At 37.0% G+C, this 24,128-nt stretch overlaps 2 protein-coding genes across 2 annotated transcripts; one reads left to right on the forward strand and one right to left on the reverse strand.

Moving 5' to 3' along the window:
• Window positions 1–2,791: 2,791 nt before the first annotated feature.
• Window positions 2,792–13,738, forward strand: LOC145779461 (protein SPMIP2-like). The gene is made up of 5 exons (XM_082591056.1): window positions 2,792–3,043; window positions 7,320–7,428; window positions 10,638–10,755; window positions 11,637–11,740; window positions 12,128–13,738. The coding sequence occupies exons 1-5, from the start codon at window positions 2,935–2,937 to the stop codon at window positions 12,297–12,299; spliced, it is 612 nt and encodes a 203-aa protein (XP_082447182.1). The 5' UTR covers window positions 2,792–2,934; the 3' UTR covers window positions 12,300–13,738.
• A 488-nt stretch (window positions 13,739–14,226) lies between these two features.
• Window positions 14,227–23,758, reverse strand: LOC145779889 (uncharacterized). Its single transcript, XM_082591561.1, has 4 exons — window positions 23,641–23,758; window positions 17,755–18,043; window positions 17,111–17,196; window positions 14,227–16,295 (listed from the first exon to the last, which is right to left on the reverse strand). The coding sequence occupies exons 1-4, from the start codon at window positions 23,734–23,736 to the stop codon at window positions 16,170–16,172; spliced, it is 597 nt and encodes a 198-aa protein (XP_082447687.1). The 5' UTR covers window positions 23,737–23,758; the 3' UTR covers window positions 14,227–16,169.
• Between the last annotated feature and the right edge of the window lie 370 nt (window positions 23,759–24,128).

Genomic DNA, 24,128 nt, shown 5'->3' on the forward strand with positions numbered 1-24,128 from the left:
GCCACCGTAATTGAGTATTGGGGACTGGGGTATAAGGGAAGAAACATTACATCATAATTGGGGTTTCTGAAAAATTAATAAAGTGTTTGCGCAAACTCTCCAAATAGGCTATCATAATTGATAATAAGATGTAAAACAAGTGATTTGTGTAGTTGTACAAAAACTATTCGACAAATAATGTGCAACCTAAGGGCGCTTGTCGTTTGGTTGAAAAGCTTTTGCCAGGCCAAGACTACCCAGGTAGGCTCAAAATGAAAGCAATGGGACTACGAATCCTCATTAAACTAATCAATAATGGTCTTGTTGCGCCTAAGATGACAACCTCATTGTGAAGAAAGGAGTGTCCTTCCCGGCTATCAGCACAATAAAGGCTGAGCACTCATTAGTACAGCGAGCTGTTGCGATTCGCTAATCATAACGGTGTAGCTTCCACGCTAGCCATTTAGACCATCCAATCAAGCATATGTTTCTCGGCAGCCGTTAGCTGCTGTTGAATTACTACATCCATTCAGCAATCATGCCATCAGTGCAGCACACTTCATGGAAGATACTTGGAATGCATCGTGGTGCGCCACCGACACCAAACTACATGGGTTTACACCCCACCCGGTGGCGCGCCCCCCTGGTATGGACCTGCCTCGGCCGACTTGGGTCAAGCTCAACAGAATCCGAACCGGAGTCGGTCTCATCCATTCCAACATGCACAAGTGGGGTCTGGCTCCCTCATCGGCCTGCGAATGCGGCGTGGAGGAACAAACTGCTGACCGTGTCTTTTTCGAATGTCCCATCTACAAGGCACCAAATGGAACGCATGGTATAGCAACGCTGGACGAAGCTGCACTCACCTGGCTCTCCACCACCTGCCCCGAAATTTGATCTAGTCTCAAACGAAAGAAGAAGAAGAAGGCAGCCGTTTTGTAGCAAGAATTGACATCGACAAAAATTGAAAGGTAAAAACGATGCAAATAATTATTCATTTTTGCTACCTCGGTAGTCTTGGCCTGGTTTTATCCTCTGCTGAGAGTAAAAAAGAAACACAAATGATAAATATTGGAGAAATTGAGTCTCCTTCACAACTTAAGAATCGAACAACGCAAAACTGCTGAAAGAAAACGTTTTGTTTGAGTGAAAGAATCACTGTAAGCAAACAATGTCAAAAGGTGCACGCATGAAGTCATGGGAGTGTGAGGTATCAAAAATTTGAACAGGTTGTTATTTTTCTACTTCAATGTGATGTTAGTTAGGCTACTACTTTAAAAAATCTATATCTTTGCTTCTGCAGAAAATCTGCAGCAAACGCCTTTTTTTACATGTTTAGTATCGGCCACAGTATCGGCCAAATTTTGCCGATACCGATACTCAAAAAATGGCCGATATCACCGATAACGATGCCGATATATCGGTATATCTCTAGTTATAACTAAAAAAATGTTGTTATTTGGTAGTTGGGCCTCCAGAGTAATCAACATGCAACAATTTAGAAAAGAGAACATATGGTAGCCTTTATAAATAGGTTTGTTGGTTGATTGAAAAAACAGGTTATTTTCAACCTTTTCTAAACCTTTGCTGCGTTAGCATGCAATATTTTCTCTGCACTGATCAGAAATAAAAACAGACCGAGCAATTTTTTCTCTCAACATTTTGTAGCATGCCATAATACGACTGATCATCTCTCTTGTCGCAGATAATCCACAGTTTCTCGATGTCTGCAAGGTCTGCAATGCATCCACATGCATTAAAAAAACTCAGAAACAGAATATGCATTAGGCTATATTTTGCGTGAACATTTGAGTGAACAGAGTTTAGGTTGAAATATTACATCATTTTGTTAGTTTTTTTTTAGACACAAAAAACTTTTCTCTCCCTTAATCCCAACTATGCTTGCCCAATATCGCAGAGATGAACGAAATATGGCGGAGAGAGCGAAGCGAGCATAGAAAATTTATAAAAATTGGAAAAAAAATTGTGAAATTACCAGCCAAAAAACGCTGCACAAGCTAATAAATATGAGTGGGCCCCTAATTAGAAGTCGGGGTTTGGAAAACAGTAAATAGCCTACGGCCTTTCAGAATTTATTTAGCTATTGATTATCGAGTTTCTACCTTTTTTTATTTTTTAAACGGTTAAAAAACTAGAAAGACTAAAATTAGTTTTTTTTCAACAGTGCTCCCTCTCATCGATCCGGGAGTACGGCCCTGATCAGGGGCGCCGGAAGCGGGGGGGGGGGGGGGGGGCAGGGCGCTAGCCCTCAATATATATGTAGATGGAAAGGTAGGGAGAAAGGTGCCCTTTTAAGGTCATATGTAAGCTAGTGCACATTTTGCAATACAATAATTTCTGCTATTCGCTTTTAGACTAATTATAATCTTTCATTTTTGCCTCAAAATATTATTCAGGGCACAAAATTCTGCAACACAGTAGGTTACATCATTATAACATATAGCATGATTCCCTTCTTTGTATACCAGACACCTGTAGGCTCTCATTTCTCAATAGTGAGCTGATAGAAGAGCATTAGGCTATAACTAAATCTTATCTTAAAACTTTTAAAAATATTGGCTTTTTACTAAACAAAACTGCTCTTTTTTTCATAATCCTGCCTCCCCAGTCAAAAATCGTTCCGGTGCCCCTGATCATGATAAAAAAGCAAGTTTTGGCTACTCTATTTTTGAATATTTCATGCGTCCCCTGCACTTTCAACAAAATTAAGGTAGCTCTGCTGCCCTCAGTGGCTTAAAATGGTTACTAGGCAATTTGCTCATGCCAGTCAAGCTTTTGATGTCTTTGTCAAAATTTCATATCAAATTCGTTTAAGTGTTGTGCCAATGGTAATTTGATATCATTGATAAATTAGGTGGCGTAATTAAAGTATGTTTGTTGATGTAATTTAATTACAATTAATGGATTAGATACAAAAAAGTAACAAAAGACAAGATGACGCACTTTCTAACTCATCCTAACAGTGATATGTTTGATCCAATTACCAAAAGATACATTTGGCCAGAAGGGATCAACAATACTGGTCGTCGAATGCTCTTTAGTGGTAAATAATTAAATGTGAATATCCTTCATAATAATCAATATTTGATAGTGATCCAAATATTAACTTTAAAAAGCATCTAATCTACATTTTTGAATGTGATAGTTCTGTAAGAATGTGCGCCACAGTAGATGTGGCAATGTTTAAACAGTAGCCCATGACATAGAGTTTACAAAATTGTATTTTAAAGAAAGCTAACAAACGTCCTATAAACTTATTATGATTAATAAATATTAGTTATGCAAAAACAAAGAATATGAGACATATAAGTTTAATTTTGTCCCTCATGAAATCGGATTGTTTCTTGCTGTCATTGTTTCATGAACACTACAAATGAACAATGTATCTCGTATACATTACCTTATTACCTACCTTACGTAACCTTATTCTGAAAATATACGTCTAACACATATACTTTTTGATGCTAGCATATATCTTAGTTATACTGTAGTGCCTGTTGTATGCAAGTGGATTTGTTGAATTGTTCTCTTTACTTCATATGAATCGCAAGGTTTTAATAATAAATTAATAATTATAATAAGTTTAATAATAAATAAAGAGGCTATACTGACCACATATGGTGACAATAGCATCTGAGTCTACTGTATGATCACTGTATATCACTCGAACATGACATATGTACTTAGACATATCTTGTGAAATTTAAGATCGGTCATGCATGGTAGATGCATAAAAGTGGCACCAATAAAAAATATAAGAAAACCAAAATGCTAAAATTATTATTTTTATTTGTATGCATTAGAGAAGAATGTCCATGTACTTAAATCACAAAAAATAAAAAAACAAAAATTGAAGATACAGCCTATAGTTGTATACAGACAGCAAGGCGCAAAAGTATCTGAAATGAAATTATGAGCTCATTTTATCCAAACGACCAACCAATAATATTTTACGTTATCAAACAATGACTGTTGAAATCTTTGTGCCATAGCAGCCATCAAGGCTAAGTAGCAGCATGCATACATTGTAATGAAGACATAAGTTCAATTTATGATTGCCGTCACACCTTATCAGGGAGGCAACAATATTTGCAACACAATTAAAACATTCATACGATGAAACTTTATTACTCACAATTGAAAAAGCATGAAAATTTAAAATCAAGTTTGTGAAAAAAGTGTTTCTGATCTGTGTCGAACAAAAGTTGTATATATGTAATCTCACTCATAGTCACAAGGGATTATGAACCATATCAGCAGACAAGCAAATTGACGAGTTCAAAGATAATAAACTTTTTGTTGAAGAAAATGCAAAAGAATAAGATATCCCATGCTTGAGTAACTTACAGTGACTATAACCAGGGCCTCCAAGAGCCCTGTTGGGCCCGGTGCAGATGTTGCTGCCGGGCCTCCCAGCGCGACATGTCGCGTGATATCTCACCAATCAAAAGCAAAATTTGCGGTGCGCGTTCTTACAAAGGATAAATTAGGTTAAAGTATTAACACTCCATTATTTCACAAACAATGCACTATTGTAAATATATCTTTAAATTTACAGATACACACTAGTTATACACAAAGATAAAATGCTGTAAAATGCTAAAACACTACATAGTGTAAATATAGCCTCAATAGCGTTGTCAGATATGGAATTCTGCCCTAATTTGAGGAAAAGTTTATATCATAGCTGTTGAAAACAAAAACTTGTATCTTGGATATTTTTTTTAGTCCTGGACAAAGATCAAAACCCTAACCTTTCCTAACTTTAACCCTTCCTAACTCTGGCAACACCTGATTGTAACCATGGCAACAAGTGGGAAAAATCAGCCATTTCGAAGATAAAAATTGAAATACTATCCGACATGGCTGACATAGCATTGCATACGTGTGCTTACAGCTTTACATTAACATACAATACCATTTCTGACCTTGAAATCTGCAGAGACTAGGGCAGCAAACTTAGGATGAATGCATTGCTATTGTTCATGACATTAAGAAATATTCTTCATATAAGAAATACCAACTTCAAAATATTAAAAAAGTTTTATGCAAAATTGACCTTATCAAACAAATTTAAACATTATATTGGCCCCCTGAACGCAAAAAATAAAAATATTGTTGTTCTAAAAAAGGGCATACTCATGAGGGGGCCCATTCAAAATACAAAACTAATATATATTTATATAAAAAACAATATTTTATGCAAAATCGACCTGAGCACACAAATTTAAACATTTTGTCGAGCCCCTCTAAACTCAAAAAATTGAAAATTTTGTATTTTTAAAAAGGGCATAGCCTAGGCTACCCATAAGGGGGCCCCATTCGACATACGGAACTAATATAAAAACAATATTTTATGCAAAATCGTTGAAATCAATCTTTTTATCGCGTGAAATTAGACATTTTGTTGGGCCCCCTTGAACTCACCGGGCCCCGGTGCAATGCACCGGTTGTCCCCCTCTCTTGTGGGCCCTGACTATAACCTCAGACACTATATATACCATATACGGTACTGGAAGAATAGCCACTGCGATAAATAAAACCAAAGCTTTGGTAGAGAATTGCTTTGTTGAACCATAGATAAACAAAACGAAGTAACTTTAGTGGAGAGATATAACATAATTACAACATTAACTAAAACGTTTTCAGCATGTACGTGTATGAGATGACACATGAAGATGATCCTGATGAGGACACACGTATGTGTCGAAGACGTTAGAGTTGATTTTTTAATTATGTTATATCTCTTTGTAATAAAACATGTTAAACCCACTAAAGTTACTTTGTTTTGATTACATAATATGACATATATAATATAAAAACAAAAAGTGCTCAATGCTAAGCAAAAAAGCAAAGTAGAGCGAATTAAATCAAATATAGTTATTACTATCTGAATCCTTAACAGCCTGTTTCACCTTTAACGGATCATCAGAAGTTCTTATTCAAATAGAATCTATTGATGGTCAAAACATTTGTAAGCGTCATGTCAACACAAAGCTTTGCAAGCGCATAACAAAAAGTTTGGGGACAAGTCAATCAGTGTTCACTGTTTCCCACTCTGAGATAGTGCCCATATGGACATGTATGGTGATAATTCTATTTGAATAAGAACTTCTGATGATCCGTTAAAGGTGAAACAGGCTGTTAAGGATTCAGATAGTAATAACTATATTTGATTTATATATGATATAAATAGTTTGAATAATTTATACCAGCTAAGCTCACAAAAATTCCAAACCATTGCATAAACATCTCCAATGTTTTAACAATTTATTTGTGACAATTATTTCAACAATTAAAATGCACAGTTTATTCAATTCATGTTTTTGAAAAGTCGGATTTTATAAATGTGTTACTGAGATCATTTCCGCAATTTTCTGAAAAGATGAAGATTGTAAAATGACAAAACTTTTTTACTAAAGTTTTCAAAACAAATTCTGGTATGTCAAGCAAACCTTTTCTTTTATTGGTGATCTGCATTAAAAGATCAATGCTTTGAACAATGACATTGAACTTACATATTTCTTTAGCCAAGTCCAATTGTAATAACTTTATTTGATTTATATTTGCATTGATTTAACATTGAATCAATATAAAAATTGGTTGATTTGGTGTCTGAGAGAATGTTTGTCATTTCATATTAGTTAACTATTGCCCAGATACATAATACATTTACAGAAATAGAAGCATTTTTAAGTATGACGTCTCAGGAATCTTTAGTTTAACTTACAGTTTGTGAAATGTTTTAATTTCTTCATTTTAACGTATTTGTGGAAACCAACATTTACCGATTTTGCTAGGCTGATGAAACTGCTAGTTTTTGTTTTTAAAATGTTTATATACATACAACTTTTACATGACCTCATATTTTCTCGGTGCCACAATTCTGTGTTTACTTTCTTATTCTCGACATGTTTGCAACAGCAATGAAAAAAAAGAAATTGAATTTTATTTACATTTAGCTTCTCAATAAATATTTTACGGAGACGTTTTACTAGTAGGCCGACACTGCGATGAGAATGTACCTAACTAACAGACAATTTGAAGCAGTAAATGGACATATAGATATAAACATTGAGTCAACTGCACCCATTATTTTGGCATAACATTTAGTGTCTTGTCAAGACATTGCTTAGTGCTCTGGAGTACAGAGCAGTGTCAAATCGACATATTTTTGTAGTATTGATCAGATTCTTTCACCCCTCGACCATGCAGCCATCATAGATATTACTTTATAGGGATAGAAATTTTATGAAGACTCAGGATTTACTTGAGATTTGATGTGTTGCTTTATCTTAACAATTTGACATATCCTTCAGGGCCGGATGGGATTAGAGATCAACGGGTTTACGTGGAGGAAGAGCATAGATATGTCGGAATTGGCACCATGTCACATGAGGGGACTAGTGAGCTGGCATATTTATGCAGGTCAGTGACGTCATGGTCTGTGCTTTAATTTGATATTTTTATTGGTTTAAGATCATTGTGGTACGGTACGTTTAAAAGCAACACCCAGAATACATTATATATACTTTTAAACGTATTATACTAAGAATTGCAGCCAGGGTCACATGTGGCATTCTGGATGGAAAGATTGACATGGTTGATTGACACTAACAACAGGACATAAAACCCTCTGGTGCTGAAGATCTTTTTGGGGTAATAAAGTTATTAGTCAAATCATCAAATATGTGTGCTTATTTTCATAATCTTAAATCTTGGTCTACGAATTTACAGTAGATGGCCTAGCCTTGACAATTGCACATGCCTTCAGAACTGAAGACTGAAGTTGCACAGTCCATTGCAGATAAAAAGGTGTTTGGGATCTGCATTTGCTTGAAATATTTCTTCAAACATTTAGTGTCCAGTGGCTTTTATCATCTTGCAACCTCAACGTGAGCACATTGGTAGTTGATAAAGAACTTCCCGCCAATCTTGTTTTCCCGGTTTTATTCCCGCTTCAAGTGAGGTTGCCGGTGCAGATTGCAGTCCTCTTTCCCACTATAACAGTAGTTCCCGCCAATAGGCTAAATATTATTAAATCTCAATGGCATATAAAAAATTCCATACAATGCTTGAAAGAATGAATTGTGTTTACGCATTGCTTGATAAAATGCTTTTTTTTTCTCATATTTAAAGATTTTTATAGAAAACACTTTTGAACAATTGAATAAAAACACTTCAAGAAACCTTTTAGGCAAATATAGGACCCATTTAAGACTAAATAAATTACACTAAGAGGTTAGATTGTTGTGCAAACGCCAGCATTTGATGAATGCAAGAAGTAACATATTATCTGCAATCAGTGTTGGGCGCGATAACTCATTTTTCAGTTAAGCGATAACGATAATCGATCAACGAAAAATGCCTAAAGCGATAACGATAAACGATAAATCAAAAAAAAGTTAGGCTAAGCGATAACGATAAACGATAAATTATTATCGCCGATAATGTCCGATAACGATAATTTTTTTTTTTCTTGATTAGCGCTGCCCCATCCCATGCAGCACAAACTGTTTTCATCAACATGCCGAAAAATCGAACATAATATACCTACTGTAAAGGGACAAAACTTTTTGTAAGTTATGCATAAATAGAATCGCAATAGCGGCACTGGGTATCGAATCTTCAACCTCTTGATCCAGAATCAAATCACTGAGGTAACCGCCGTGCTTATAATTATACCTTCAGATACCAGTTGGATGCTTTTATCAATTGAGTTACACTGCCGCTTACGTGCAGTAGGCAAAATAATTAAATCAAATGAAAATACCATAAAAAATTCCAAACTTTGTATTTTGCTTTCTGCTTAAAGGGCTGTTTACAGCAAAGTCAGCAATAATTGAAAAAATTCCCAAAAACGCAAAATGCTTGAAAATTTATCAGTAATCTTATGCGTTATTGGTAGTAAAAATGTGCATACTGTGAAATCTATCAAGCTTGTCAAATTAGTCGTGTTTGTTTAAGAACAATAACATAATTATTGTAATTTACTGATAATTTCAGATATTTTTTTTGTTTTCTTTGTGAACACCATCATTAAAGCAATAACAGAACGCTGAGTTGTTGAGATAAGAATTACAATGTAGGCATTGTATTAGTGGGAATAAAAATATTTGATTGAGGTAGGCTATGTCGCATAGGTACAGTAAATGAGAAAGGTTATACTGTATTTAGCATAATTTTACTACGCAACTCGATGCGCCTATTGTCATGCAAAAACTACTACAAGATGCAAAAATGCAAAAAATATGATGTCGGTCTGCATGTCAAATGCTTCAAGCAATATCATATTCTGCAATGACTTGTTTTAGTGATGTTGTGTTACTTTGCTAATTTTCATCTTCATATTTTTTGAACTTTCATTTCAATAAAATGCTCGATGACAATAATGACATGACAAGACATGAACAAGACGTTTCCCATTTATCACTTTGAGCGATAAGTAAAATGTAATAACGCTTAAGCATTACGCACAAGAAACTTGTGAAATTTGATAACGGATTTGCCTAGCGTTTTATATATAGGACGGCTTTTTTCTCAAAAAGTACAAACACAATTAGGAAAAAAATAATTGTGATATGTTTTTTAGGTCATAATTATGCAATATTTAAATTTTCCGAAAAATTTTTTAAGTACTTTCACTTTCGGCACAAATGGGTTAACTTTTTAAGTTAAATGGCACTTATGCATTTGGTTATTATGTTTGGATTAAAGTTATATTGCCAAGCTAGAAAAAAATCGATCTTACAGTCTATAACCGATCTTGTGTTGTTATTGTGTGTGAGTTTTGTCTTTTAACCTGAGTTTGTGACGTAACCGCACGTCTCAAGGCAAGTTCTTGCAATTTTAGTTAATCTACTCATCTAAAGATTTAATGTGCTTAAACCAGTAAGTTTCATGTTTTGACGAGAGAGATTTTATTTTTTTACGACAATTACTAAAAACTAACACTTCCAACGAAAAAAGAAAACACAAGAATAAAATAGTTGATCGTGAGGTGGCGCGAAAGACCATGTTTCCGATGTAAAAGCGGCCTCGTATTGGGACACTGTCACAAACCATTTGCCAATTTCTTTCGCTTCGCTTCAAAGGAAGTTGTGCCGCCTGTGCGCTTACATTTTAATTGTAAAATTCACTCGCGATTGCCCATTGCAGCAAAACAACAAGAGACTTGTTGCATTCATTGCATTGCAATTTGCAACTCTAAAAATTATTGTGTTGTCGGAGCCGTCGCTGCAGGGGGGCGTGTCCCCTCTCCTGATAACGACCTGTGCACACATACTTCAGGCACTGAAGAAGAACTGATTTTAATTTTAGTTTCATTAACTAGGTGGCTAGTAAAAATATTACTTTTCATGGTCTTTCCACTTGTGTGTTGATCCGAAATAAAATTTATCGGCGATTAATTATCGGCGATAATCAAATATTGCCTTTGGCGAGAACAATAAACGATAACTGAAAAAATAATTGAGCGATAACGATAAGCGATAAAAATTTATCGCCGATAATTATCGCCGATAATGCCCATCACTGTCTGCAATCCACTTCTGCTTTCAGTTCTGAAGGCTTGTGCACGGTGTTTAGGCTATCTATTCTATTTTCGTACGCCACTTGCTAGATACATTACTCTACAGACCCGACTGGAAGAATGCACCGAAACTATATCGCAAACACACTCGGGTGGGATCTATAGGATGGGGAGTCCCTTTTTATAGCGACCCTGCCCCGCCTTTGACGGGATACCAAATCAGAGTGAGTAGTATTTTACTTCATATCAACGTGATGTTCTTTGCTGTATTCCTCCTGAGTCCTGACATGGATTGCTTGGTCTCCACTCTACGATTTTACAAATCTGCTTTCCCGATTTTTCTCAACTTTTGCCATTCTTTTAATTTTACTGAAGATTTTGTCACTTGATGGCGTACCCTCATTATATTGTTAAAAACTATTTTGTATATTATGTTTGTCGCATCCAGGTTTTCAAACGGTGTTTGAAGATTTACATTAAGTAGACGGTAAGGCAAGGAAGCGAATCTTTGTGTCCACTTTTGAGTAGGCTGTGTCATTAAGTGTTCTTCCAAAGAGGCAGCCGCATGCTCATGAGCGGTATCGAACTGTTGTCCTTTCGAGCGTCATACCAGGACTTTCGCCACTCGGCTATAGGAAGTCAGTTAAACATTGTGCAGCACGCGCTTGCTGTAAGGTGGTAACGCGAAGGTGGAAGTAGTTTTGTCATAGTCAGAATGTCGTCGACTTAATTGCGGCTTCTTACTGAAGTTGGTTTGGTCGACTTCATTTGACGATAACCACTTGAAAAAAAAATCAAACGAAAAGTCACCATCATTTGGTCATTCGATGTTGACTCTTGGTTACTTTGTAAATCACCTTCCTCCACTGCTCTCGATTTCTCTCAACTTCCTTCAGCCCTTTCATGCCCATCCAACTGTCATTCGTCATTGTGTTGAGCCATCTTGTTTTGGGACAACCCTTTCCTCTTCCTCTGCTGATCAAACCAAGCACGATGCTTTTTCCAGTGATTCTCATTATGTGGCCAAAATATAAAAGTTACCAATAAACCACCTTCTCGCCATCTTCCAATTCTGTACAACTAACCTAATCTACATTTGCTTCAGAGGGGAGAGTTCAGGCGGAGAGCTGAGGACAAACACACTCACTTATACCAGAATCCCTGGTCTCCAATGCCTTTGTCCATGAGACCCGCTTCTGCACCGCCTAGGTAAGGACATCAATTAGGCTGCGTCAAGTTAGTGTGGGCAATGCAGAGTTGGGTTTTCATTGCATTAAAATTATGTTATTCAAAAACGTTTTATTTTTATAAAATCTTATCAGCTCTACCTCATCAGATATTGTCTTGATTGTTTCAATTAATTCTAATAATTCGTTCTAAAATAAAAACGTTTTATAAACACTACCATGTAATGCATTACTTTGTGATCAGTTTAAGAAGCAAAGCATAAGTCCATAGTTATTGAAATGCGTTTTTAATTAAACGTCAGGAATAAGCGTGTTGAGCAATGCAGAAATATCAGAAGATAAAGAAATGTATTTACCCATTTCTTTAACAATTTGATTTAGATTTGACAATGATCCATAAAATGTTCAGGGGTTTTTGGGACCAGCCGAAGTGGGTGGAAGGAGCACACGCATACCCCCCTGAACTTGCTGCTCCTGAACTTAGCTGCCCCGTCCCTGAGGAAGGTGCCCAACCGGAGAGTGGAGAAAGTGAATCGTCGTCCGCGAGCCTCCATTCATCCCAACGAGATCAAAGTAGCTGATATCTGACCCGCAAATCGGGTGTTGGTTCTTACAAATTTTGATCAGGTTTTCTCGCTAGTTTAATTTTTTAAGCAGCAAATTTACGTCAATTTGATCAGCGTAGGGTCCAGTGAAATTGCGTGTTGCGTATGATGCGTTACGTTGCAACGTATTGTGTCAGTTGCGCTCACAACTTCACATGAACAGGTTGGAAAACACCTTCGCCATTTTTCTTCAGCTACACGAAAAACTTTTCACAATATTTTGGTTTGTAAAGGACTGAAATGCTCTTCTTGTAATGGTTCAATTTGTGAATTGTTTGTATGTTTTCAAAAGGAATTCTTTCTATGTTCTGAAGCTCAGCTGGAAAATCAGTCCTTTTTTGATCATTCCTACAAAAGTTGGATAAATATACAAAAAGGGATGATTTGCTAGCTTGGCATAGTTGTGAGAGATTAAAACTGTGTAGATTGATTTGTTTTCAACGTATCTGCCTTAGATGTTAAGTCCGGCAATCGTGCACTGACGTGGCAATAGGGTGTGGCTGCTGGTTTGAGAGAGCTGCAAGTTTTGACCACTAAAGTGAATCTTGAAAAAAATTAAGTTTCAAGCTTGTATAACTTTTTTGACAAACAACAACTCTGTAGCCACAAGTCATCTAGAAAACTAAATGGGTGCCTTTCCTCGTGTTGTATTTTCTTTCTCCAACTGACGGCTCTGATTCACCGAAATCGGAGCGAAACTTCTTGCTTTCTCACCAGGCGGCAAAACCCTTTCTACGTCATCACCTTTATGTGCTGAACTGTGACGTAATAATGAGACGTCCCTCGTGATAACACATCACAAATATCCCGCTGCCACTAATTCCACTCACCACGTTACTGCCTGCGCGTAGAGATTCCAGAGCACTGCTTCCTAATGCCGTCCGTCTTACGTCGACCAAACATGTTGCGAAAGCCTTTGCAATCGTCACAGTAACTTAGTGTTCTTTCGATCTCGAAGCGAAAACTGAACCCCACTATTACACTTGTTGGAAAGGATGCAGTGATGTGAATGCTTTTAGAAGGAACACGTCGCGTCGTCGCATTTCACAGCTTCGGACGAGTTGCGCTCAGAAACACATATTGCTGAAAACGCAACTTTTACGAAGCGTGAGAACTGCGAGTAAATTTCATTTCTTCTGATGCTCAATAAATGCTTCATTGCAAGTTTACGTCAACGCCTTTTCCCGCCTGCAAACTTCTACTTTTTATCACCGTTGGCATTGAATCGTTGAACAATTGCCACCCGAGTACATATCGCCCAATTTATGTCATGAACGGGGCTGTTCAAATATCCTGTGACGTCATCGACCAAGCAAATGACGTCAAAACAATATTTGAACAGTATCTCGCGCTTTGTTGTTACCAGAGATTCGTGATGCTCGCAAGTCAAGTGCAATTACAAGAGCTCAACCTTATTGCTAGTAGTTTATTATTATAGCATGGAAACACTGTTGAGTTGGAATGAGTTCGATCGGCAGTCGTGTTGAAGGACCGGGTTCTGTACCAGGTAGAGACAGTTTCAAATAGCAATTAATTGGTCTCAGCTGTAACATGACATGGAATACATATAGTTGTATCAAGCAGCGTTGACAGGGGGGCCCTCAGGGGGCACTTTTGGACCCGGGATAATTTTAGGGAAAACGTTATATACACAGAAACCACCGCGTGTATTCTTTGGACGTGGGGCGTATTTCTTAAATACCATTATTTGGAGGCCGTAGATTTCATTGGTACCGGGCCAAAATTATTCTCTCAATGGGAACTTCCTATTGACCGACCTATAATGGTTGAGAGGAATAGTTTACAGGTGACAATGCTCAGTTTAACTACTTCGGTTACCGGGCTTGCGCCAATGGCACCATCGGAAGTGTTATGGCTCATACTCACATTACATTGCTTGGGCGAGATGTGGTTTAATAGCGTTATAAAGCTGCACAATAACAAATTTATGAATTGGTAACATGATGAACATTACGGGACGCTGATGGAAGGATATAAGAATGGCAGTGCATGGGCGGTCGGTAGGCTGTGTGGTACACAAGAGGCACAAAGAAGGTTCAAAATACAAAAATCGGTCTTTGATCGCCATAGCAACTGCACACTGGCAACATGCACAGATATAAAAGATGAACAGCAATACAATGACGTCATGTATTGGAATAGACCAGCGGTTGTTCAAATACGGTACGACTCCCTAGGCGGTGGGCGTAAAACGTCACATAACGAAAGGTAAACAAAAGTCAAGAAATGACGCAATACGATATTTGAACAATCCAATCGGCATATAGTCAATGGAGTAGGCAAGATCAATAAGTTGGTGAACATTCCCATGCACATCGCAACAACATTTAGTTACTGCGTAAAAAGTACGTTTGTTTTTTGCCGCTCCATGGAAGATAACCGATGAGCAAGGGTCTCGAAAGCATCGTGTCGTTTCGTTACAATGCTCATGGCGATGTTTCCAACTTGTTTTGGCGCAAGTGGTCACTAATTGGCAAAATGGTCAGGCTACATAGTGGCGACATAAGCTTCACTCTCGCTCAGATACGGTCGATTGAACTTCATGAAAAGATGCGATATTTGTAGCAAAATAATGCAAAGACTTAACATAAGAAAAAAATTAGTTAAAATAACACCACACAAATAATTAAAAAAATAAGTAGAGTACGTACAACAACACTTGGACAAAGCTATTTTTACAATCAAGTCAATAATTTCTAATGCAACAAAAAAACAAATATCGTAATAACAAAAACGTATTGAAAAACAAGTTTGTGGCTTTATGGTAGTAAGGCACTGCCTGGGGCAACACGCCAAAGACGAAAGTACTCGGTGATGTGGTATTCAGAAACCACAAAGCTGTGGTCGCACACAATTCGTGCACATTGCAATGTGATGTAAAGTCTAAGACTATGATTGCTACATCATCGCTAACATTGTTTTTCGCAAAGAAATATCCTCGTGTAAATATTAAGTTATCAACTAGACAAAAACACTGCATTTAGATCAGCGCTACGAAGTGGCAATAGGCTGCTGAGTGCTGACTTTAAGGAGAAGAGGTAGCAACTACATTCAACTAAACGGTTGCTTCACTACACTAGATGGCTGGATTGTTTCAAAAATCGCCGTGGAACGAAGTCGAAATCATTGAATGATCATTTCTTGAAAAAGCAACGACGAATTCATAAAAGTTAACAACATTCAAAATGGAAGTAAACAAAATCAGTCCGGTTGGGAAACTTGTATAATTTATTGATAAGCTGTCGCCACTTTCGCCTTCTTCAGTATCTAAAACAGCTCAAGTACATAAAAAGGTAGCAACAACTTTTAAATCGCTATGTTTTCATTTACTTGTGCATTTGTAGATACTAAAGAAGCCGTCTTCACAGCACGAAAGCTTCATTTGACACAAGTTTTCGAACCTGACTGATTTTGTTTACTTATTATGTTTAATTGTTCGGTTGCACTGTAAATGAAGGATACTTGTATAACTTTTCATCCTCAATAACATCGAGAAATCAGAGCAGAGGTTGAGAGACATCAGCGTCTATTTCTTTCAAAATGATGATTACCTTTCAGAAACTTCCATCTCTTTTCAAGAGCATTCCACAATATGGGGAAACAATGCAATGCCTCCACTTGGCTGAGCAACAAAAGCATTGCTTAAAACTAACCACACACTACACATTGTTGTGTCTTGCCTGTCTTTGATTTGTAGTTTTGTAAACATTCGTCAGCATTTCGTTGCAAAAGCATAAAATTTAAACGGTTCATGTACAATTGTACATTCATACATCTTGTGAAGAATGTACGTGTGTCGTGTGGGCTTTTTTCAGTATGATGATTTCAAAAGATGTAGGAATTGACTGCTGCTCTATCTTCTGAGCTGATTTTCTCATATTTGTAACCCTTGCCATGGCGCCTCCTAGAGGCTGACACTTTGGCTTTACTTCTTTTCACATACGATTTGATCTGTAAGAAGAAATAATTGACAAAATGTGATGTAAAGTATGGCCAGAAGTGTAACAGATGGATATTGTGACATCAAGCCACATTCACTTTACTTCAGGGTTTCATTTTAAAAACGACTGCGAGGTGCAAATGCGAACAAGTAACCACCTCACACTGATACATGAAGTGGTTTGTGCAATAAAAGTTAAAGTTACATGTGCTTGCATAGACAAGGAACCAATACAGGAAAGATTCTTCGAAGATAACAACGTTTATATACTTTTCAGATTGTTCATTGTTATGAGTTTCGTGTTACAAACCAATAAGGTTTGGCAAATAAAGCAATATACACTATTACTAGGTGCAATCTCTTTCTTCATTTTAGTTTAACGACTTCATCCTGAAACATCAGGGTCGACCACGACCAGTTGTCTGCGGTGACTCCTCTGTTTCTCTCTATTTTTGGCAGTAAACAATAGGCACATTTTGTATTGAAAACAAAAGTTTACTTGTAACCATCCGTAATAAAGTTAAGATCACTTGAAATATAAAATTGCCATGTCAAGCAACTGCAGCTCAATGATCTTCAGAGATGTCCAGAGGAACCTACATAAACAAACACCCTCCATTCTATTTGCTCCCAACAGTGATGAATGCAAGCAATGGCTTATTGGCAATACATTGAAGCTAGGGGGAGCATTCACTTGGAAGTTGGATTGATAGGGGATCAAGTGTCGGAAAGCCCAATCTTTATGGAAAAACATGAATATTCTCATAGCAATTTTTGTGGCCAAGACAAAAGATATTTTATGAAACAGCACATTATGTCAACTTACTCTTTTTCTTTTTTCATACACAACATAAGTTAGAATGACGAGACTGATGATGGCCATAAAGAAGAAAAACACACTAGTACCGGCACCTAAAAATATGAATTGACAATTGAAATTTGAATTGAATTTTTCCAATTTAATTTAACTTTCCACAGCATTGCGATTTCTGAACTTGGCTACCCTCTGCTATCAGCCTGTTCCTTTATTGTTTTGAGAAAGTAATGTTAGGTGTTTTACGCTCATTTTTAAACTATGCAAAATATCACTTCTACACTTAATGAGAAAAAGTACAGGACATATCAAGCTATGAAATCAAACTATTGTGTTACATACACATCATACCTGGTTTTTTTTTTTCGGTCATTTATCGGTCATTGACCGATTTTTTAGCAAAATGTCCGAAAAAAAATATAGTCAATTTGGTCAAAATGTCCGAAAAAATATATAGTCAATTGACTATATATGACCAAAAATGACTAAAAATGACCAAATTTTTTCAAGTCATTTCGGACAAATGACCGAAAAGTCTCGGCAAAAAAAAAAACAGCATCATACAATACACTTAAACAAACACCTCGTAAAATCAAACCCTTTGTCGATCAATGCCTTATCAAAAAACTATAAAAAAAACTTAAATAACCACATACCATTGGTGTATAACATCAGAGTATTATCCTCATTTGTTCCATCGATTTTATCCTTTTCCGCTGAGTTATTCATTTCATTATCTTCATTGCCTTGTTTTGAATCGTTGAAAATATTATATTCAGGTGTGGTAATGCTGCTACCATTACCACTCATAACATCTTCAATACTTTGGGTTGAATTGTCAAAAACATTATTTTTAGATCCAGTGACATTGTTACTTGGATCCATCGCGCTTCCCTCAGAGGGGTCTTGCATAATCTGGTAAATGATTGAATTCATAGTCGGTGTCTAAAAAAACAAAAAAAAATTAAGTTGAACTGATTTATTTCATATATATATATTAGTTAAAGTCTATTTGTATAAGGACCTTCTGATGATCCCCCTTTTGGAGTGAAACATGCTGTAGAGGTTTTAGAAAGTAATAACTATATATATTTGATGTAAGTTAAACTTACGTTATTTTACAATTATATTTCATGGCATTTTTATGACTCACGTTTGCAAGGGCATTACAAAACAAAATCTTCATACCACATTGGAAAGTTTGGCCTGCGCGGGGGATAAATCCCCCGCGCACTTCAATTTCCAGCCGCGGTGTCAGCCGCGCAATTCACAAAAAATCACAAGCGCAGCCGCGCAATTCTCTAAAAATCACAACCTCAGCCGCGCAAATCGCTCCGGCCAGCCGCGAGAATGCAACTAAATAATTGCAACAATTCTATCGTTTTATGCAAAAACCACTCCTGAGTTTTTGTTGAATCGAGAAAATAAACAATTTATGTTCCATTGTTTCACCTTATGTGACGTAACAACGAAAATTGCCCACCCCTGCACGCCTGCAGTGCTTTCACTTTGAAGGATTTTATCCCGAAATTGGGATTTTTCAACGCTTCGAAGGATAAAAAAAGGAAATGAAGATCGGAAGGATTTTTAACAATTTTACAAGGAAATTTTGTCTTAAAAAGGGAATTGTTGTTTTTAGCAATTTTAAACAAAATATTATTAACATTTCCTTACAAAAGTTCTAAAAATGACTGGAATAACGATGATCAGCTAGTTTCCGTCGTCACTCGCCACCAGGAACCCCTTTTCACTCTCTTTCCCATTCGCGCCTTTCTGTCGCTTGATTTCTATTTTCGCCATTTTGGGAATTGGACGTGAGTGCAGTGAGTGAGTTAGTTCTCAATTCTTTTAGTTAAAATTAGGTAATCCGTTGATTTACAGTTGAACTTGAGTAGCAATGACAAAGTTCGCTGAGCTTCGACGTACAGTTAGGCATGATAAGCTTAGGCTAGTGGTATCCTTCCGGTTTAGAAAAGTTAATTATAGCCTAGCCTATGTTAACCTATTACGTTGTCATAATAATAGAGCTAGCTAGGCTGTGTATGTGTAGGCCTATAGCCTACTAGGCCTACAGCATAGATACTGTACGAGTGTAGGCTACACAGACTGAGTCAGTATCATGAATAGGCCTAGTAGCCTACCTTGAAGTTTTTCACCAGTCTCAGATCATTGTGAAGACGTTACTGAAAAAGAGAAAATTTTGGGGAATATTTGCATCCCCCCACCAAACTTTTAGGGGGAATAATTCTCCTCTCTCCGGGATTTACGCCTATGATGGCTACCCATTGACAAACTGGTGTCGTTATTTAATGATTTTCATATTTTTCAGACGTACTTAAACGGCGATCAAAACAGGATATTTGTGGAGGAGTAGGCCTAAGTAAAAAAAGAACGAAAAGCGGACATAAAAAACGCCGATGTCCTTTTGCTTAGTTTGATTTGAGCAAAGCAAAAGTAACTTTTGGTTCCAGGAAGATTCAATACTTCAACATCAAAAACACACATTGGTTCTGTTCACAAGAATTGCAATGTCTCAACGGACAAAATTGTCTCAGAACACAGCCCGCTAGCAAAAGAGGCGTTGAACGGTTGAAGGCTTATCAACGTAGCCTACCCTCACTTCCAAGTAGCCTAAGTCTGGTAAAATGCCGTACGTTTTTCTGCTGAAGTGTGGTCAAACTATGTTTCTGATTTCAACTTTGTTTTAGCTTAGCCTTGTTTCTAACAAATACTTTTTGGTCTGTGCCGAACCATCATTTTCTGCCCCGCAGCGCAAACTGTTTTTTTGAACAGGACAAACTCAGAGAAACAAGACAATTTAATTATGTAACATTCACGAATTTTACAGTAATATAGGCTAATAACTCGACGACCAACGTATAACTGTAACTTATAGATTTATAGAATGTATCTTGTATAATAGTAGTCTAACTTAGATAATGATAACAACTTTTTAGGAAATTGATTACATGTCGTGGCTGATTCGGTTAATGATTTCGTGTCTACTTCCACTTTTTAGGAAAGTAACAAACCCGAAAACAGCAACATCCAAATCCAATCCGGCATTCATTGATTTATCGAAATCACCAACGAAACCACTAAAGAAGTTACCACCGCCTGATTCAAACAACGTGGATGATGCCTACCAGGATTTATCGATGCAAAACATGAATAGCCTGCCGCCTTCATATCTGGCTCTTGAGTGTTTAAATAACATTAGACATAATTTTTTTGCTATTATTGTGATCTCCCTGTGTAGGCTACAGACTGTAGGCTACCAATTTCATTACCGTACTATACTCTACCAGTTACAATTACAGTGTAACCAGACGCAGTAAGTTATAATATAATGAAGATGATATTTAACAGTGCATTTATGTAAACGTAAATTTGCAAGTTATAATGCCGGGTCTGGCAATGTAAATAAATTCTTTCGTGTATTATGTTTTGTAATTATGTGATTGAAGAGCACGTCATTAAACCTATTGTACCTGTTTTATTAGAGTAACCTTTTGCTACCACACTGCCATTGGCGTAGCCAGGATTTTCGATTGGGGGGGGGGGGGAAAGTTTGAAGTACAGATGCCAAGCAAAATTTGTCTTCCCCGAACATTTTGACCAAAAATAGCCCTGTTTGGTAGTCATTTTTGAACCAACAATGTCAAAATTTTTTCTCAAAATTGGCATGATGTTAAATAATACTGGTTTTACTTCGTAATCAGCTAAATTATTGTTAAAGTGAATTCAATTAGCCGCAATTTATTGAAAAATTTGTCCAAAATGTACAAAAGTTGCTATATATCTCTCATAAAGTTGTTGGATTGGGTGGCGGGCCCCCTAGCTATGCCCTTACACATTGCTCAATATTTAAAAAAGACTGTAAGTTACTGTGCAGTGTGCATGTCACTCTTAATATTTTATGTAGCCCCTTGTCTTGCGCACTGGTCGAATCATGCAAGAGCGCTGCAGCACATTTAAATTACCGAACCGCAATGAAAGTACGTGCAAAATAATGTTTTCTACTGCAACGCCTAACGGTCGTCGGTCGCGTTGTTAAAAAAAGCAGAAAAAATTTCATTGTTTTCAAGAAACAAAATTTAGTTTTGGATAGAAAGTTCAGTTCAGTTGTTTTTATTTCTGACCATCATATCAAAATTTTACGCATTTAAGTTAAAAATTGTTTTGTGCCATGATACGTAGCCTAGATTAAAAATAAATGATGGAATGAGGATGGAAGACCTTCTTCCATCCCATCATCCAAATCTTCTATTCCATCCTTGGATCTTCCATCCCAAAATATGCCTTCCATCCAGTGTTGTACGCGTCAATGAAATAAATTGACGGCGTCAGCGTCAGCGCAAATTGCCTAAAAACTTTACGGCGTAAAGTACTGCGTAAGCTCGTAAAGAAATTGACGGCGTCAGCGCTAATTTCTAGCGCTATTTTAGCCAGGGTCTCACAAAACGAAAGTATTTCAACCAAGTTTAGGCTAACAATAGCTATAAATAAAGAGCAGGTTTTATGTTTTGAGACTGTATTGTAACTACCTGCTTTAGCTTATTAGTTCTTTCCTTGTAGAAACACAAGCATTTCAAAACGTTTGTCTGACAATTTGCTGCGTTTGGGACGCATAATGTCCTTTCCAAGTGAAAACATGAGTTCCACAGCAGCGCTGAATGGTATTGGTGTGTTGTATTTCAAAAACAAGTCTTGAAAACGTTTACTCGGAAAGGTATCACTGTTCCAAGCGTGCTGCGATGGCTTAGCATATATAAATCTTTTAACGAGGTCCACTGCACCAGCATCGCTCTTTTCAAGGGCATAAAGCTCTTGAAATAAAGTATCATCAACCATCGCGATGACATTCATTGATTTTTCGCTTTCTCTCTCTGATCCCTCGTTCTCGCTACTGATCACGATATGAGTATCACCTACCATTTGGCGAGCTTCTTCCGCTTGCATTCCAGGTAGCTATTCCAACCAACGCGAAATCGGGTAATTCGTATGAGTCGCGCTGGCCAGAACACATTGTGAAACTCTTATTATGTAACGAGATTTTCCATGAAAACAAAAAATGACGCATAGCGCTTGACGCTTAAAATCGGCAAAATATTTGACGGCGCTATCACTTACGTCAACTAAAAAATAAACTGACGGCGCTAGCCTTAGTTGACGCCGTCAAATTGACGGCGTCAACGTACAACTCTGCTTCCATCCCATGCCTTGCTCCTATGGCACGTTAAATCAAGTCACAGCTTATGTTATACCAGTGGTTCTCAAACTGGGGTCTGCAGTCCTTTTGGGACCGCGAGACAATTTTCTAGGACCGCGAAGCACCTTCCAAAAAAATGACACAATCCCGAAGAAAAAAATTTTGTGGAAAGTAAAAATTTTCAGGCAACTTGTTTTCCAAACCAAACTTAAAAGATATATTTTAGTAGCCTACGCTGGCTTGGCATCCCTACACACAGTTTTTTAAGCCTGGCCTTTTGTTTGATTGTGATAGCCTTTGTTTCGTTTCTATCCATCGCCTTTGTGACATCAAGGAGTGCAAAGTAGTGACGTGCTCCTACAACACTCGTGTTTACCAGATCAAGAACAGAATTACGAAATATACTTGACTAAAAGGAAGTACGGTAGGCGAAGTTGATTAAGGCTGGTTATTTTTATTGATTTAAGGTTTGAATTGAATGCTTTTCCGAACTTTTAGCTTTTTTAGCCTTATTCAGATATCAAAAAATGTCGTAGTAACCTATGAAAAAACCAAAAAATGCACGTACACAACAAGTTGTCAGTACTCAGTAGGCCTACAATAGCCTACGTAGCCTCCGCACAAATCAGTCATGTCACGCATGATAGCGCTACCAACATCAGTGATGTCATATGTCACGCATGATTGCGTCGACCAGTGGGATATGTTAAAGTGCCTACCGTGGAATCACAGTAACTGTGGTCAAGATTAGCGCAGTTATTGAGCTTGAGCTGTTATGCTATTTCCAAAAAAAGCTCAGCGAGGCAGGACAGCATTGCAATTGCAAAGTTAAGGTTTCAGTAAGCGTTTTCCTTTACGTTTTTGTGAATAATTTTCAAACGCGCAATTTCCAGCGTTTGATATTGACAACCGCGCAATTTCCAGCGTTTGATGTTGACAGCCGCGCAAATGCAGCAGCTGAAACTCTTCTCCCCCGCGCAATGTTCAAACTTTCCAATCTGGTCTTCATATACTGTACAACACTTGTTCTTTTTGTCAACCTCATTTGTATGGAATGATGTTTCAAATATATAATTAAACTATTTTCTATAATATTATATAGTTTCAAGTAAAAATCAAGAAATGAGCTATGACAAACAGAGGGTAGCTTAACTTAATGAAGTCTGCAATTTATTTGCAATTGGAAAGCCAAGTTTCAAGAAGCAACAAGTATAATTTCAAGAAAAGTAACATGGCACAAAAAAATGTTATTACAGGTAACAACCTTTCCTACAATACCTTGTGATAACCACAAATTAGACTTTAGAAACCTTTTGAATCAAATACTCACAACATCACTTCCATTCATTGCAAGTGCTAACATTGACTCTTCCACTAATGTTGTGTAAACAATGCAAAGCATTGACAATGCTAATTGTGTCTTCATTATCAGCGGCAAGTAAAGTATGGTATCCTTCAACAGAGTAATGACATTTGGCAATACAAATCACAGCATTTTAATCAACAAACACTGAATTCTGTAATCAAAACATAGACAACAATGTGCATATGAAACCAGTTGTATTATACGTTGGAGAACATGTAGATCTGTAGGATCCATAACAGTATATATATGGTGGTTGAATAACATACGTAACCTACCGGTACTTGAGATTTTTAACCTCAAGTAAGGAAAGTCTGGTCAAGCAAGCAAATTTTGAATGACACTTAATAAGTTACATTTCCACAGGTGCCTAATGCCTAAGTACTATAGAACTAAAATAAAAATTACTTAGTGAGATATAAAATCTTACTAAAAATGTCAGCAATAAAAGACTT

Source organism: Aplidium turbinatum, chromosome 11, assembly GCF_918807975.1.
Source record: "Aplidium turbinatum chromosome 11, kaAplTurb1.1, whole genome shotgun sequence".
Classification (NCBI taxonomy): domain Eukaryota; kingdom Metazoa; phylum Chordata; class Ascidiacea; order Aplousobranchia; family Polyclinidae; genus Aplidium; species Aplidium turbinatum.